This window comes from Hemitrygon akajei, chromosome 9, assembly GCF_048418815.1.
Source record: "Hemitrygon akajei chromosome 9, sHemAka1.3, whole genome shotgun sequence".
In the NCBI taxonomy this organism is placed as follows: Eukaryota; Metazoa; Chordata; class Chondrichthyes; order Myliobatiformes; family Dasyatidae; genus Hemitrygon; species Hemitrygon akajei.
The window spans coordinates 81049539-81068019 of NC_133132.1; the positions used below are offsets into that span (position 1 = coordinate 81049539).

The 18481-nt window shown below is 40.1% G+C and overlaps 1 protein-coding gene across 4 annotated transcripts in view; it reads left to right on the forward strand.

Annotated features, from left to right (window-relative positions):
- Nucleotides 1–18481, forward strand: part of phip (PHIP subunit of CUL4-Ring ligase complex) — a 169862-nt gene that overhangs the window by 68274 nt on the left and 83107 nt on the right. For all 4 annotated transcript variants that reach the window (XM_073056444.1, XM_073056443.1, XM_073056440.1 and 1 more), the window contains exon 10: nt 11030–11100. In XM_073056444.1, coding sequence (XP_072912545.1) covers nt 11030–11100 — 71 coding nt within the window. The remainder of the gene's footprint in view (nt 1–11029; nt 11101–18481) is intronic.

Below are 18481 nucleotides of genomic sequence, written 5' to 3' on the forward strand. Positions count from 1 at the left end.
GTTAAAATGTTAACACTGTGAATGATTAAAATAAACCCCCATATGAAACTGGAAGATAGGGTTGGAAATAGAGAAGGTAGATGGGGTATATAATCCCGTATAGTTGAAGTTAGTTGATTTTGGAAATGATGCATATTGAGAATAAATTTTAAAGCATGCTAATAAAAGATTTTTTTGCCGATTAAGTATTTTGAAGAATAGTATGTCTCTATTCCATTAAGAAGCAGTAAAACATAATTGGTTTTCCACTCTGAGATTAGTAATTTGCAAATATTTGTTTTATGTCTTTTTGAAGGCTAAACATTTCTATAATAGAGTAGCTCAGCATTTTTTAATATGTAAATTTGTACGGAAGCTTGCTTCTTACTGGAAAAAAATACTGTATATTTGTATCAGATCAATGGTGACAATAAATACGCTGAAACTGAGGGGGATGTGTTTAGAATGAAATAGAATAAGAAATTCACCCCTCTTAAAATTATTCAAATTCAAAATCTCATTGGAATAAGGTTCTAATTCTGGATGAATGCAATTAATGGCATAATTTAGGGTTTATGATTGTTCTAAGATGATAATTATATTGAGTATTTTTAAGTTAAAATATTTTATATCTTGAAAAGCTGTGCTGAGCATGGAGATTTATTTTCCTATGTTTTTTGTTCTCATGAATCAAGAGCCATGGATATTATTTGTTTTTAACCAATTCTGTGAATACTCCATTCTCATATAATGACCTAATTAACATTTCACAGATGAAAAGTGAAGGGTAAGGAGACTAGAGCATGTGTATATTAAAATTTAAAGTGTCCATGCCAACCCTTGATAAAATGAGGATTGATAGTTTCCTTGCCAGAGTTAACTCATGACCGCATATTTTGCTTTGGTCATGTGCCTTTCAGGTTTTGATTGGATATTTTTGTTCCAGTTTTCTCATTTTCAACTGAATCATTGTGCATTTCTGTACATTTATTTGAAATAACGCTTCCTGAAGTACCACTATAAAAGGTTTAAATCACTGAATAATGTGATTTTAAATGTTTATGCCTTGTCAGTCAACTTTGAGATGCAACCTACTAACTCCATTTTCTGCCAGAGAAGTAACAGTTACTTAGTATTTAGCATTCAGTATTTATACAAACACTTGCAGAAGACATTTTTTATTACAGAATTCTTGTAGTTAAAATTGACATTAATAATCGGAGGTATGTTGTAAATCTGTTGAGAAATGTTACTTATAATGGAGGTCTGATAACTGTTATAATTCTAGGTCTAATATTATCACGTGCTGAATGCTGGAAGTAAATGCATTTACCCTCTGCATTTGTGTTTTTTTTTACTACATTTAATTTTATCAAACATTGATCCCTAATTTTCTTTCTTGTGGTGTCCATTAATGAATTTCTTAAACGCTGAAATGATTATGATTCTTCAATTTGAGAAATTCATTTCCAATTGAAACTATTCAATTCTATTGTTTTTCTGAAATTTATTAGGCTCTTTGCTTTTTTGGCTTGAATTGTTTTTGGACAGATGTTTCATTGAGTGATTGTCGCTTTTGTTAAACATCGGTGACCAAATAAGTTGTTTCTGGGTATCTAATCGCTTTTGTCAAACTTGACAAATAGCCAAACTGAGCATTGACCAAAGAACAGTCTTTTTAGATATTAAATATCACTGGAAAATTTCCCTTTGAGCTTCTGCTCCAACGATTTGGGCCGATTTGGGTATCCTATCTAATGTGACAGATAAAGTTCTGAAAGGTATGCATGTTAGAAGTTGAGCATGGCTGTTACAAGTCCCACTGTATTAATCAACTTGACGTCATTTTAAATTCATTTTAATTTAGTACTATCCAGAAGTAGAGCAGTAAACCAGAACTTGAAAGTTTTTTTTTTGCTGATCACCTGACTTGATTTAAAAACATACTGATCTTTTTTTATTAAAAGTTTTGGGGGATTTCTGTTCATGTTTATAACCTTTGCTGGGAAAACAATCGTTAAGGTGTCAAAATTTTACTACATTGAAGGTAGTTTGAATGAAGATTGTGGATTCTAAATGCCCAGTTATTTTAAACTGACTTATTCAGAGAGGCACTGAATGCACTGTCTACTTCATTAGATATTACTATTTTATTGTCCTGATATAAAACAAAATAATTCAATATTGCAGAGAAATTGATGTATGGATTTAACAGTGTCGAGTGTCTTGCTTTCTAATGGTTTTTGAAGTTGTTACAGGGGGACTCAAATGAACTGGCACCTTCTGTTGTTTGGCTGCACAAATCAGTTTGCAGCTTTTTTGTTGAAGTAGAACTTAAATAGATACTTTTTGACATTTGTGCATGGTAGACACAGGGATAAAAAAACATTCTCAACTCTAATTCAGAAAGTTCTGGGTTGAATTCCTCCACTTGAGATTTGAGCACAAAATTTCACCAAAGCCGTACTTTACAGAACATCTTTTCATGTAGTTGAAATACTGAACTCTCCAATGAGTCAATCTATATCAGGTAGATATAAGAGAACTAATGGTACTGTATTGAAAGCAGATGTTAATTCATGACCAATAGGTGTATCTCTCAACCAAGCTTTATAATTACAGTCATTATAGCATGGCTGTTTATAGGACCTTATTAGACACAAAGTGCAGCAGTAATAACAAAAGTCCAGATGTTTCCAGTACACTACTGTGCAAAGTTTTGTGGTTGTGAAAGGTTTTTCATATTTTCAAGCCCAGCAACTACTTGTGTGTGAACAAGTAGCCATCACCAAGAAACATCATGGGTCAGTACATGGAACTGATCTTGTGGATATCAGAGACTTGGCTGAGAGAGGAACAGGAATGGGTGCTTAATATCCCAGGGTTTCGATCTTTTAGTAGAGATAGAGAGGGAGGCAAAAGAGGTGGGGGAGTTGCACTACTAATCAGAGACAGTATCACATCTGCAGTCTTCCACGGAGTCTATATAGGTATAACCTAAAAATAGGAAGGGTGCAGTCACTCTGATGGGATTGTACTGCTGACACCCCTCCAACCCCATCCACAGCCACTGGGACACAGAGGAACTGCTGTGCAGGCAGATTAAGGAAAGGTGTAAAAACAATAGGATTGTTGTCATGGGGGATTTTACCTTCCCTAATATAAACTGGACCTTCTGAGTGCAAGAGATGGGGCTGAATTTGTCAGGTGCATCCAGGAGGGTTTCTTAAATCAGTATGTAGATCTTCCAACAAGAGCTGGACCTGGTGTTGGGTAAAGAACCTGGCCAGGTAACCAACTTTTCAGTGGTTGAACATTTAGGTAAACAGTGACCACAACTCCTCAAGGATAGCTATTGATGAAGGAAAGTATGGACCTTGTGGGAGAGAATTAAACTTGGAACCGTGCAAATTATGAACTTTCGGCAGGAACTAAGGAGAGTGAATTGGGGACAGCAGTTTGTGAGCAAGTCCACGTACGGCATGTGGGGAGTGTTTACGGAAGTAATACACAGAGTACAGGACAGGTATGTTCCAGTCAGAAGGAAGGACAAGCATGGCAAAGCAACAGAACCTTGGATGTCGAGAGATGTGATGAATTTAGTTAAGAAGAAAAAGAAAAAGTCTATAATGTGTAGGAAGCAAGAATCAAACATGGCGCTTGACAATTATAAAAAATGTAAGAAAAAGACAGACAGACATACTTTATTGATCCTGAGGGAAATTGGGTTTCGTTACAGTTGCACCACCAAGAATAGTGTAGAAATATAGCAATATAAAACCCATAAATAATTAAATAATAATAAGTAAGTTATTCCAAGTGGAAATTAGTCCAGGACCAGCCTATTGGCTCAGGGTGTCTGACACTCCGAGGGAGGAGTTGTAAAGTTTGCTGGCCACAGGCAGGAATGACTTCCTATGACGCTCAGTGTTGCATCTCAGTGGAATGAGTCTCTGGCTGAACGTACTCCTGTGCCTAACCAGTACATTATGGAGTGAATGGGAGACATTGTCCAAGATGGCATGCAACTTGGACAGCATCCTCTTTTCAGATACCACTGTCAGAGAGTCTAGTTCCACCCCCACAACATCACTGGCCTTACGAATGAGTTTGTTGATTCTGTTGGTGTCTGCTATCCTCAGCCTGCTGCCCCAGCACACAACAGCAAACATGATAGCACTGGCCACCACAGACTCATAGAACATCCTCAGCATCGTCTGGCAGATGTTAAAGGACCTCAGTCTCCTCAGGAAGTAGAGACGGTTCTGACCCTTCTTGTAGACACCCTCAATGTTCTTTGACCAGTCCAGTTTATTGTCAATTCGTATCCCCAGGTATTTGTAATCCTCCACTATGTCCACATCAACCCCTTGGATGGAAACAGGGGTCACCAGTGCCTTAGCCCTCCTCAGGTCCACCACCAGCTCCTTAGTCTTTTTCACATTAAGCTGCAGATGATTCTGCTCGCACCATGTGACAAAGTTTCCCACCGTAGCCCTGTACTCTGCCTCATCTCCCTTGCTGATGCATCCAACTATGGCAGAGTCATCAGAAAACTTCTGAAGATGGCAAGACTCTGTGCAGTAGTTGAAGTCCGAGGTGTAGATGGTGCAGAGAAAGGGAGACAGGACAGTCCCCTGTGGAGCCCCAGTGCTGCTGACCACTCTGTCTGACACACAGTGTTACAAGCGCACGTACTGTGGTCTGCCAGTCAGGTAATCAATAATCCATGACACCAGGGAAGCATCCACCTGCATCACTGTCAGCTTCTCACCCAGCAGAGCAGGGTGGATGGTGTTGAACGCACTGGAGAAGTCAAAAAACATGACCCTCACAGTGCTCGCCAGCTTGTCCAGGTGGGCGTAGACACAGTTCAGCAGGTAGACGATGGCATCTTCAACTCCTAGTCGGGGCTGGTAGGCGAACTGGAGGGGGTCTAAGTGTGGCCTAACTTAGGTTTCAGCTGCTCTAGAACAAGTCTCTCCAGGGTCTTCATGATGTGGGAGGTCAATGTCACCAGTCTGTAGTCATTGGAGCCACTGGGGCGCGGCGTCTTCGGTACAAGAATGAGGCAGGACGTCTTCCACAGCACAGGAACCCTCTGGAGACTCAGGCTCAGGTTGAAGACATGGTGAAGTACTCCACATAGCTGAGGGGCACAGACTTTGAGCACCCTGGGGCTGACACCATCTGGGCCTGCAGCCTTGCTTGGGTGGAGACGTTTCAGCTGTCTTCTCACCTGTTCAGCTGTGAAGCCCACCGTGGTGGTTTCAGGTGGGGGAGGGGTGTATTCATGAGAGCAGGGTGGGGGGGCTGTGAGGAGGGGTAGGAGGGGAGAGTGGAGTATATGTTGGTTGGGGGCCGACAACAGATGAATCATGTGGAAGATGGGCAGGGGCCACAGTGTCAAATCTGTTGAAGAACAGGTTAAGTTCATTGGCCCTGTCCACACTGCCTTCAGCTCCTCTTGCTAGTTTGCCGGAACCCAGTGATGGTCCTCATCCCACTCCAGACCTCTCTCATGTTGTTCTGCTGGAGTTTCCACTCAAGCTTCTGTCTTTAGCCTCCCTGATCTTGGCTTTCAGGTCCCTCTGTATTGTCCTCAGCTCCTCCCTATTTCCATCTCTAAACGCCCTCTTTTTAGCATTCAGGATGTCCTTTGTTACCCATGGCTTGTTATTTGAATAACAAAGGACAGTTCTTGCCGGAACATTGCAGTCCACACAGAAGTTGATGTAACCAGTGATGCAGTCTGTGAGTCCATCAATGTCCTCTCCGTGTGGCTCACAGAGTGCCTGCCAGTCTGTCACATCAAAACAACCCTGGAGTGCCTCATAAGCCTCCTCCGACCATTTCCTCACTTTTCGAGGTTGCAGGTTTACTCTTCACCAGAGGCACGTAGCAGGGTTTGAGATGCACCAGGTTGTGATCTGACCTTCCCAGTGGGAATCCTTAATGCTAGCATGCATCAAGTCCAGGGTCCTCTCCCCTCTGGTTGTACAGCTCACATACTGCGTGAAGTTGGGCAGTGTTCTAACCATGGTAACATGGTTGAAGTCACCCGAGATGGTAATGAGGGCACTCGGGTGCTGGGTTTGTAAGTCTGGCCGTGACAGTGTGAATGATGTTACAGGCCGATGTCAGGTTGGCAGAGGGAGGGATGTACACAACAACCACGATTGCATGTGAACTCAAGGGAATTCAGGAAGTCAGGAGGGGCCATGAAAAATCCTTGGAAAATAAGATTAAAGAAAATCGCAAGGCATTCTATACGTATATCAAGAGCAAGAGGAAAACTAGGGAGAGGGTTGGACCACTGGAGGATAAACAGGGAAGAAATTTGCTTGGATGTGGAGGATATGGGTTAGGTCCTTAATGAGTGCTTTACATTAGTATTTACTGAGGAGAGTGAGGTGATAGATAGGGTGATCATTTCTGAGCATATTGATATGTTAGGCATTTTGAGATAAAGGAAGAGGAAGTGTTGGATATCCTAAAGAGCATTAAGGTGGATAAATCCCCAGGACCAGATGAGATATACCCCAGGCTATTGAGAGTGGTAAGAGGTGAGATTTCAGCGACCTTGACCAACATCTTCGTGTACTTTAGCCAGAGGCAAAGTTCTAGAGTACTGGCGAGCAGCTAAATTTGTTCCTTATGCAAGAAGGAAAGGGAATAATCCTGGAAACTATACCGGAGAGAATTCTTAGGGATAAGATTTATGAGCATTTGGAAAACCTATTGCCTAATTTGCGAGCTAGCATGGCTTTGTGTGGGGCAAGTCATATCTTATGAGCTTGATTGAATATTTCGATGAGGTGATGAAGGTAGAGCTGCAGATGTTGTCTATATGGATTTTAGTAAGGTGTTTGATGATGTCCCTCACGAGAAGCTCATCTAGAAGATTAAGATGCATGGGATCCATGGTGAATTGACTGGTTAGATTCAGAACTGCCTTGTCCGTAGAAGTTAGTGGTTGAAAGGACTTATTCTAGCTGGTGATTAGTGGTGTTCCACAGGCTCTGTACTTGGTCCTCTGCTGTTAAGGATGTATATAAATGATCTGGTTAAAAATGTAGATGGGTGGGTTAGTATATTTGCAGATGTTACATAGATTGGTGGTGGTGTGGATAGCGTAGAAGAGTGGCAAAGAATACAATGGGATATAAATAAGTTGCAGGTACGTGTGGAGAAATGGCACATGGAGCTTAACCCGGCCAAATGTTGCACCTTGGTAAATCAGATGCTAATAGACAGTACACTATTAAGGGCTGTTGATGAACAGAGGGAACAGAGGGTCCAGGTTCATAGCTACCAGAAAGTGGTTACACAGAGTATAGTGTGGTTAAGAAGGCATATGGCAATAGTTGCCTATATTAGTTGAGGCATGAGTTCAAAAGTCAGGAAGCCATATTGCAGCTTTATAAAATTCCAGTCAGGCTGCATCTGGAGTATTACATACAGTCCTGTTCACCCCCTCGTAGATTGAAGGATGTTGAGTCTTTGAAGAGGGTGTAGAAGAGTTTACCAGGATTTTGCCTGGATTAGAGGGCATGTGTTATATTGAGAGGTAGGACAGACTGGGGTTGTTTTCTCTGGAGTGGCAGAGGTTAAGGACAGGTTTATAAGATTATGAGTGGCATCGATGGAGTAGACCAGGGGTGGGCAAACTTTTTGACTTGTGGGCCACAAAGGGTTCTAAAATTTGACAGGGGGGCCGGACCAGGAGCAGATGGACGGAGTGTTTTGGTAATACACCTCATAAGAGAAAATAAAATATCATGGGATATGTAGAAAACATGTGCTTTAATTTCAATTGAAAATGAACAAATTCATTACAACAAAATATCTGTCTTTGAAGTCCCATGGTATTTAGCTATTTATTGAAATGACTTTTAAAACACTGAAAATTAAATGAATAAAATATAGCTTTTTTTAATAGTAACAGTTATTATTTTAAAGCACTGAAAATTCTGTTATCCTTCAAGATATTATCATCATCACTCTCCTCCTGACTGTCTTTATTTCAAAAACGGTAGGAAATGCAGGTCTACTTGTCCTGCTCCTTCTTATTCAATTGTCCCCTGTGCCAAAACTCAACAACGACCAGTGTCACTGACAGAACAGTGACAGCGCGCCAGTATGCAGACCGCGTTATTTGATCTGGAGCGCATTTTTTATTTTGAGAACGTACGTGCACCTGCGCACTACTCATGTCCATCACTTAACAGAAATGACATGTAACATGTAAGGCTTATTGAAAAAAATATTTTCAAATGCATTTTTTACATAACACAACGAAGAAACTTATTTTTAATTTCAGTGGGAACAGTGTTGTTGGTCTCCCTTTTTAGCCAGCGCATCAAAGTCTGGATTTAGTTTTGTTGTGGTGATTCTCAGGATGGATCTGAGGTGTTAACAAGGTTTATTAATATAATTTCATCAAGTTCTGCGGGCCGGATTAAAAAGCTTATCGGGCCGTAGTTTGCCCATGCCTGGAGTAGACAGACAATATATTTTTTAAGTGTTGAAATGTTTAATACCAGGTGACATGCATTTAAGCTGAGAGGTTTTAATTTCAAAGGAGATATGAGGGACATGGAATGTGCTGCCTGGGATGGTGGCGGAGGCAGAATAATCAGAGACTTTTAAGAGATATTTAGATAGGCACTTGAATGTGTGGAAAATGGAAGGATATGGTTTGGCACAACATTGTGGGCTGAAGGCCTGTTCCAGTGCCGTATAGTTCTATGTTCCATGTTAAGCCATTTAATTTTATTAATATAATGAATTCCCTCCCCCCTTTCTTTAGAATATCTGTGAAATATTAGTGTATTTGAACACACTATCACTTAGTTATCAACCAAAGCATCTTTTCAGGGCTGGGAAATAACTGCTGGACTTTGCTTCAAATGCACAATGATGCATTAAGTATGTCATTAGAAACAGTGAAGTTATGTACAGAGCCGGGTAGTTCTTAAAAGATCAGGTTCTGCATGAAGTGTAATTCTCAGGCTCAAGAATTTTGATCTCACCTTTTAAAATGAAGTTAAAATTGAAGATGTTAAAATATATTTGCATTCAGTGCCCTGATGTATTTAGAGATATTTTTTCCCGGTAATTTTGGTGATGCTTGTGGATTTTAGTTTTATCCAAAGTTCTAGTTGAAGTTTTAACTTATTGGTAACTTTTTATGATGCATTATTAAAGTATTGAATTTGGTGCACTAGGATCTTTGTGGAATGAATTAATCAGATGTATTGGCAGGGGTGTTAATATATAAGCAGTGATTACCCGTGGAATTGAGCCAAGCAGGCAGGTTGTGACCTTGGGCACTTTGTAGTACTGATATGATAAAAGCAACCCATAGAGGATGTTTTGGTTGATAACTGTGTGATACTTTGATTGTCAGATAGTGTGTACAATCTGTTAATATTTTGGAGATCAGCATCTCAGCTAGCGCTCTCACTTAACCTCAGATGACTGGACATGGAATCAGCAGCAGGAATGGCAGGCCAGCCTGCCATCCCACTAGTGCAATTTGAATGGATTTGTTGATAGTTGATTTCTTCAGCGTGATTAGTATGGTATTACATATATTGGTATCATGGTATTTGTTTCACGTGCATCAATTTACAGGGAACGATGTGACAAAGGCTGCTGGGCATCTTTGTGACTTTGCACAACTTTGTTCAACGTCATTGTTTGTGATTAACGGAGAAATGAGCAGTTACTGAGGCTTGGAGTGCAGGTAGTAGAATATAGCATTTGTATGCATTCCCTGATTTTGAACACCTGTGTGAGGTTAGTGAACTTTTGTAATGCCACATTGAAGTTAATAGAGGTATGCTTCTGCCCTGGAACTCTGCAGCTGTCTGCTCCCACCGCTTGCTCTTTTTTTTGGCTTGCACCTCATTCTTTTGTGGTTCCACAAGACGTTAATTTTCTGCTCCAGTAACACTTACTGTTTCTGAAAGCTATGAAATGTCAGCTGTCTCTATTGCATCAGTTTTCCTGGGGTCACATTTGACCATAAGATATGGGAGCAGAATCAGGCCATTTGGCCCATCGAGCCTGCTCCAGCATTTCATCATGGCTGATCCAGTTTTCCTCTCGGCCCCAAATTCCTGTCCTCTCCCCGTATCCCTTCATGTCCTGACCAATAAAGAGTCTATCAACCTCTTGACTTGGCCTCCACAGCTGCCTGTGACAAAGAATTCCAAAAATTCACTACCCTCTGGCTGAAAAAGATTTGCTCCCTTTTTCAAGGCACAAATTGCTCCAGCCACAGCTTACATCAGTTTTGTACCCACTATACCTCCTTCCCCCCACCCCATGTTACCATTGTTAATGGTTAGCTGTATGTTACTTGTTTGGTTTAAGTTGACCTGGTCATTCACAATTTTTTGTTCCCTTCTGATAGGACTAGTCAGTTGTTCAGTCCAGGCTGGAATCATTGAAATGAATAGGAGGCACTGTGTTGGTGCTGTACCTGTGCTTGGATAATTTTCCCATTGCAATGCTTGCTATCATTTTTTCAGGTTCCTATTTTTATTTGCGGTAATGGTTAGCATGCTTCTTTATGGTGTTCTATTGTGCTTCCATGGTTACTTAATTAAAGAGAGTTGCATTTGTCTTGCCAGTAATGTGGTGTTTATCTTTGAATTGTTTCTTCGAGTTCACATTCAAGTCCACATTTATGAAGCAGTTACACAGTTTTTTAAAAGCTAAACATCCTTTTGATTTAAGATCTGTTTCAAGGAAGCCATTTTGACATTACTTTCATGGTGTCCTATTTCTGCAGCATAATAATTATTGTAATGTGTGAGCTCTTTAAAGTCAATGTCAAATTTACATAAAATTAAAAATCTCCTGAGTCAGTCCATACTAATTATTGCTGCCTGTGTCAGCTTCTAGTTTTAATAATATTAACCTCCAGGAGGAGAGCAAGTGCACACCAACGTAAAAGTGAAATATTTCCGTTTTTAACAGCTGTTTAAGACGAGAGTAATTACAATCATATCTTAATGTTGTTCTATTTTTACTGCAGTCATCGACCAATTAAATTTACTGAGCGCCCAAGGCCAGGGGTCCAAATGATCTGTTCTTCTTTCAGTGCTGGTAAGTGACATTTATCATTATTAATATTTAAGATTTGGTGGTAGTAATTATTTAAATTTCAACATGAAGGAAGACTTCAAATTAATATGCCTGCATAATTCAGAAAGTGCATACTTAAAAAGAAAAGGTGTTCAGATTATGAAGAATACTGGCTCTGTGAACAGTTGATTCTGTAAATAGCATTTCCTCAAGTAGTCTAATTTTACCTTTGTTAATGAAGCTAATTACATGAGTTTTGGAATTTTGTAAGAGTCTGTAGTTTGTCCCTTACACCCTCATGTTGTCAACACCTGAACCAAAAGAAAATATCGACTTACTAATCCTTATTCTGGCCTTCATGATATTTCCGTATAATATTGATGTTTTCAATAAGTATGTTTTTTGCTTGCTGTCAACATGGTTTCTGCAAAACTTGCAAATGGTTTCTGCAAAACAGCTCAGAGAATAGTGTATGATAACTATCTTGGTTTAAGAACAAAGATGAGCTCAGCAGTCAGAATCTCACTTGTTGATTGTAAATCCGAACTATGTTAATTTGTAGAAAACATATATACCAAGAATCCATTTAACATGTGCTGGTTATTGGATACTTGCTTCAATACCTGTGTGTGCAGATGTGAGAATGGAAGTGAAATATGGGTGAGAAAAGTAATACTAAGAGAGGCATTTTATATCTGGAAACATAAGCAGACAGGGTGACAATTCAAGTTCAGTTTATTGTCATTCAGCTGTACACATCTATATTGTCAAATGAAATAATGTTCCTCTGAATCAAAGTACACAACACGGTACACATAACACATCAAAGGTTCAGAAGGTTCAAAGGTTCATTTATTATCAAAGTATTCAACTCTGAAAAACTTCTTCTCCAGTTAGTCATCAAACCAAGAAAGAAAAGAATGACAGCATGACAATCATCCCCTAAATCCCTCCTCCCCGCCCAAAAATAAAACAAACTAAAATGGAATAGGCACATCAACCACCAAATCCTCCTCCCCACACAGAGAAAAAACAAACTAAAACAGAATAGGCACATCAACCACCAAATCCTCATCCCTCCAAGATGAGGCGAAAATCACAGAATATAAGGAACTATAAGACTGAATAGTTTACACCAGAAATCACAAGACAGTCCCCTCTTTTGCAGCCCCTCTTTTTCTGCAGCAGAGCGATCCCACCAACGATCAAAAGGCAGGCAGCTGGCACTCAATGTTTCTCCCTCGTCGCTTTACTTGACAAACATAGCACCTGAAATAATATAACCACAAATAAATTAAATAGCAAGGAGCATACGACACGAGAAAAAAGATAAACACTGGAACGCTACCTGCACATCGTACGTGATGAGACCCGGGTAGCAGGGACTTCAGTAGTGTTACGGCCTGAGAGAAGAAACTGTTTCCCACCCTAACAGTTCTTGTCCTAACGCGATGATACCTCCTACCTGATGGTAGGGTGTCAAAGAGGTTGTTGGATGGATGGGAAGAATCATTAATGGTGCTAGTAAGGGCTCTGTGTTTGGAAAACTCCTGATAAATATCTCCTAATGGGCGCAAGTAAGGCCCTGATCATCCTCTCAGTAGTTTTGAAATTGTTTATAGGGACTTGTGGTCAGATGCCTTGCAATTCCCATAGTAAATGGTGATGCAGCTGGCCAGGGCGCTGTTGATGGTGCTCCTGTAACAACCGGTTGAAATGTGAGGGGGCGGGGAAACTTCACTTGCCTCAGTCTCCTCAGGAAATGGAGATGCTTCTGTACTTTCTTGACCAAAAAGTTGGTGTTGAGGGATCAGGTGAGATTGTCCATTCTGTACACTCCATGAAACTTGGTGCTGCTAACTCTCTGCATGGAGGAATTATGAGGAGTGGGCAACTTGTACCTTCCTAAAGTCCACAGTCATCTCTTTGGTCTTGTCCAAATTGAGACTCAAGTTGTTCATGCCTCACCATTTTACCAGCCACTCTGCTTCCTCTCTGTACTTGGTTTCATTGTTGTAAATGAAGTCAGCCACTGTTCTGTCTCAGGCGAACATGATGACTCTGGTTGAAATGGATCTAGCAGTGTAGTCATTTATCTGCAACATGATGGATCGCAAAAGTTGGATAGAAAAATGCACATTCATGTGTGTATTATTTCTTATTTGCAAGTGTCGTACTAGATGATTTTGGTAGTATTTTGGATGTAGCTTCCGCAGGATGAAGAATAACAGGGATAATATTTACAACTTCAGGTATGATTTCTGACTTTAAATGCACAATATACACTCAATCACAATCAAAAGCAACACACACAAAATTCTGCAGGAACTCAGCAGACCAGGCAGCATCAATGGATAAAAGTATAGTGGATGTTTCGGGCTGTACCCCTTCAGCAGGAATCTGGTCATTTTATTAGGTACACCTGTACACCTGCTCGTTAATGCATTTATCTAATCAACAAATCATCTGGCAGCAGCTCAGTGCATAAAAGCAAACAGACATAGTCAAGAGCTTCAGTTGTTGTTGAGACCAAACATCAGAATGGGGAAGAAATGTGATCTAACTGGCTTTGATCCTGGTATGATGTTGGTGTTCGATGGGGTGGTTTGAGCATCTCAGAAATGGCTGGTCATCTAGGATTTTCACATACAACTGTGTCTAGAGTTAACAGAGAATGGTTTCAAAAAAAAACAAAAGGTATCCAGTGAGTGGCAGTGCTGTGCGTGAAACTGGCTTGTTAATGAGAGAGGTCAGAGGAGAATGGCCAGACTAGTTCAAGCTGACAGTGACTCAGATATCAACATGTTACACAGTGGTGTGTAGAAGAGTATCTCTGAATGCACAGCATGTCAAACCTTGAAGTGGACGGTGCTACAACAGTAGAAGTCCACCCCGGGTTCCATTTCTGTACCTAATATAGCAGACGCTGAGTAAAAATTGTAGCTCTATTTGTTATATATTTGATGGAGATATACATATCACTAGCTGGGCCCAAATGTTTGATACTTCCATGTTTCCCAGGGATGGTTTGATGTTACCATGCTGAGAGTTCTATAATATGGATGGGTGATTAAAGACATCCACAGTCCAGGCCTCTGTTGTGCAGTTGAAGGCCATAAACATGTGTAGGTGGTCCTGAAGTTGAAGTCTGATGGCTGGAGGGCAGTCCTGGAGTTGGGGGACTTTGCGTTTGTATGGGTGGGTGGGTGGGAGGGAGGGAGGGAGGGAGGAAAGTGCTTACTTTGCTGTTGTTGCTTTGTTATTTGTTGTGCCCTGTGTGGTTCTGCTGAGCATTACCAGCATGCTAAGTTAGTTCCGGAATGTGTGGGGACTCCCAGCACATGCTAGGTTGTGTTGGTTGTTGGCCACAAACAATGCATTTCATTGTTTGTCATGATGTACATGTGATAAATAAATCGGAATCTCACCATCTGAAATGTCATTTAGTAAATTTTCATTTTGCACTTGGAATTGGGCTGTGATACTTCGCTCACATTTGGACCATATTAGTAGATGCCATTTCTTGATCGATGAGGCGGGCATTTATAATAATTTAGTACTTTAATTTTTAACATTACAGATAATCAGCTTCATATTCTAGATGTAATTAATTGCTTGAATTAAAATTCAGAGACTGAATCAAGAGGTCATAGCCTCACTTTTGTGTTATCATAGCCTCACTTTCATTGATGATGCACAAAACTACTTCAAGAAATTTGGATGTACAGCTTCTCATTGTGTTGTCTTGACTTTACACATTTTTGCTTTGCTGTTTGTGAACGTTGGATTCCATGGTCATTCATACGTCACAGAAAAGTAGATTCTAAGGCTTGAAATTAAATCAATGATAGATTGGCAGTGAACAGGAGGATAATCTGTCAGAGTTCTGAAACACCCATTCAGATCGTTGTTTTGTAAGCTAAACACTGAAACAGGAATATTAGCATCTGTTCCAAGCAGTGTGGTATTTGGAATTTATCAAAATTTTCATATTAGAAACATACAGTTTACATGCACTAACTCATTTTCTCCTATGCCTTCACTCATGAAATGAAATTGCCAATTACTTCCAAAAAAATTTCTAAAATCTATTATCCCATTCCATTTTATTACACATTGGACTGAGAAAGAGAGCCTCTTGTTATTTTACTGTTTCAGTAGTATCAGATTATTTCATTCCTGCATGTATTTCAGCTGTGCTGATAGCCCAGTTATTCATTCATAGTTCATACATTATGCAATAATATGTAGTGTGAACTGTTCATATAGTCCATTCATATACTGTTTCTCATTTGTAGCTGTGTTCTTAGCCCTCGAGGCTTCAATGAGATTATCTGTTCTTAAACTGACTGTTTACGTGACTCCTCCCAGGATTGAACTGGTAGATCCTTTGTCTTAACCTGGTCTCATGGGTCTCTTTACATTTGGCGAAGTGTCCTGTCATACCCATGGCTATATTTTTATGCAGTTCCTTACTGCGACATATTTTAAGACTGGAATTTCTTGCATGAACTTTTAATTGCGTTTTACAATCTGTGGCCACTTATTAAGTACGTCTGTACACCTGGTTAATGCAAATATCTTAGCCAATCATGTGGTAGCAACTCAATACATAAAAGCACGCAGACATGGTCAGGAGATTCTGTTGTTGTTCAGGCCAGTCATCAGAAACGGGAAGAAATGTCATCTAAGTGACTTTGACCATGGAATGATTGTTGGCCTCAGATGGTGTGATTTGAGTATCTCAGAAAATGCTAAAATCCTGGGAATTATCACATACAATAGTGTATAGAGTTTAAAGAGAATGGTGCAAAAAACCCCCCCAAAAAATTCCAATGAGCACACTTCTGTGGGCAAAAATACCTTGTTAACGAAAGGAGCCAGAGGAGAATGGACAGACTGGTTCAAGCTGACAGGAAGGCAACAGTAGCTTAAATAAACACGTTACAACAGTAATGTGCAGAGAACAACTCTGAATGCACATGTCAAGCCTTGTAGTGGATGGGCTACAGCAGCAGAAGACCATGAACATACACTCAGTATCCACTTAATTAGGTACGGGAGTGTACAGTGATATTGGAAAAATAGATCAGAGGTTGTGATTTATATATACTCCATTCATCCATCCCTCCTGATTGGTTAGTCCTCATTCAAACTTTGGATGAGGACTAACCAGTCAGGAGGGCAGGATGATGGGGATATATATACCACCATATATACCACATGTCTAGGCATCAACCCTGAGGAACATGACAGAGATGGTCATCAAAACATTGATTAAAATCAATAACTATACACGGCTGGTAGCCTGAGAAGAGTTTATTCATTAAGCTTTTTAATTACTCATTTCCAGTAAATCTCTTTTGTTTTAAGTTTAATATTTTTCCCCTGTTGGAACTTCATTTGAAGGATCTGGGACTTCTAATGCAAATGATTCTGGCAGAGTTGCTAGTTTTTTTGAAATCATTTTTGGTTAGTGATGCTTTGGCACACACATCATCATTTGTCGAACTGGTAGGAATTACTTCATTTGATGATTGCAAAATTGTTCAAGCAGATGTGGATTGTCCAGGTAATAACGATGTAAAATAAGTCCATCTGCAACAAACATTTAATTGGCAGTGAAGCTCTGTTATATTGATATCTGAGAACTCATCCCTCAAGTTTATTTGATATGGTGCAAACTAATTAATAGTGTTCCATTCGAAACATGCTGCATCAGAGATTCTGAAGCCAGGAAAAACATTCACCTAACCATCAGATCCAAACATCTACTCCGTCAAACCAGGAAAAAAGGAAACCATCAAAATTAGGCTGTTTACCAATAATTGGATCAATCAATAATGTGTTAATTTGCCTACTGTCCATTACGCCACCAGCGTTTAGGGCAGCAATGAAGGTCCACCATCTCTGGTGGCGTTCAGGGCTTCCTTCATCATGTCAGTAGTTTCCTCTTGGTTGTCACTTCTATCAGTCATGCAAGTCCCAGGTGGAGGCTCAGGATGCACTCAGATTGTAGGAAGTTTCTTCATTGCTGCTTTTGTAAAAATGTTACCAGTCAGGACTGTTAGCCCAGAGGTGAACCCCTGAACCTGGAGGACCAGTGGACAACTCTCAGTGTGGCCCCTACCCTTTAACTTGTTTGGCATGGGTGACCTTGACTCCAGCCAACGTAGCTCTCTGGGTAATTGAAACATGCAAACCTCCACACCATGACAAGGTTGTGGTCCTCTTGGAGGAATCAGTAATTTAAACTAAAATTAAATTGATAGTCATTGTAGCTTGTCCTGAAGGACACAGTGGTGGCTTATAATTCCAGTGACCTGGGTTCAATCCTAAATTCCACTGTATATGTGGAGTTTTCTCATTTGCTCTGTGACTGTTGGTTTCTTCCAGGTGCTCCTGTGTCCAAAAAATGTGCAGGTTGATAGGTTATTTGGTCATTTTAAATTGTTTCTACTGTGTAGGTAAATGGTGGAATCCTGAGAAAATTGATGGAAATTCAGGGAGAATAAAATGGGATTTGTGTAAGTAGGTGCTTAGTGGCATAAAGGTGTGTTTCCTTGCTGTCTGATTCTCCATGAATCTAAGAATTATATAAATAGCTAATAAATAGTAAATGTACAGACTAAAATGCAAATGTGTTTGGGAATTGCAGCTCTATATTTGTTCACTTACATTTGCCGTCATTTTATAGACACTGATGACACGAGACTGCAGATGCTACAATCTTGAGCACCAATCTGCTGGAGGAACTGAATGGGGGGCTGTGGGCAGTGTTCCCTCTAATTTGTAAAGACCAGTGTGCACAAAAATCTTGTGCTATGCAACTTTTTGCCCAGTGGCAACAATGCGTGTGCATTGAATAATTTCTTCAATAAAAACAGTGTAAATAAGCTAGTTCTGAAATCTGCAGACAAATCATCGCAAACTCCATGTTGTCAACACCATCCTCATCACAAACGGAGAAAGGAAATGCGATTGTGTATACAATTGTGAAATGTACTTAACATGCCAATGAGGTGATAAACTTTTGTGCGCAGTTTCAGTTCTTTTGTGCGCATACCTTAGAGGGAACATAAGTGGTGGGGGAGAAACTGCCAATGTTTCAGGTCAGGGTTCCCGATTCAGGGATTTGATCTCAACTTTGACGGTTTCTTTGCACCCACAGATGCTGATCGACCTGTTAAATTTTTGGAGCAGATTATTGTTTTTGGAAGCTGGTTTTATCTAAACTCTTTTCTCTGACATGCAACTATTTGTATAGTTTGCTATAATTGATTTCTACATTTCTGAGAATATGATGCAGAAATCAGTTCCATTTTTGGACCTCCTTCCCCCCCCCCCCCCACCCCAGCATAATGTTTTCAAAAGCCAGCAACTTACTTTAATTGCATTTGAG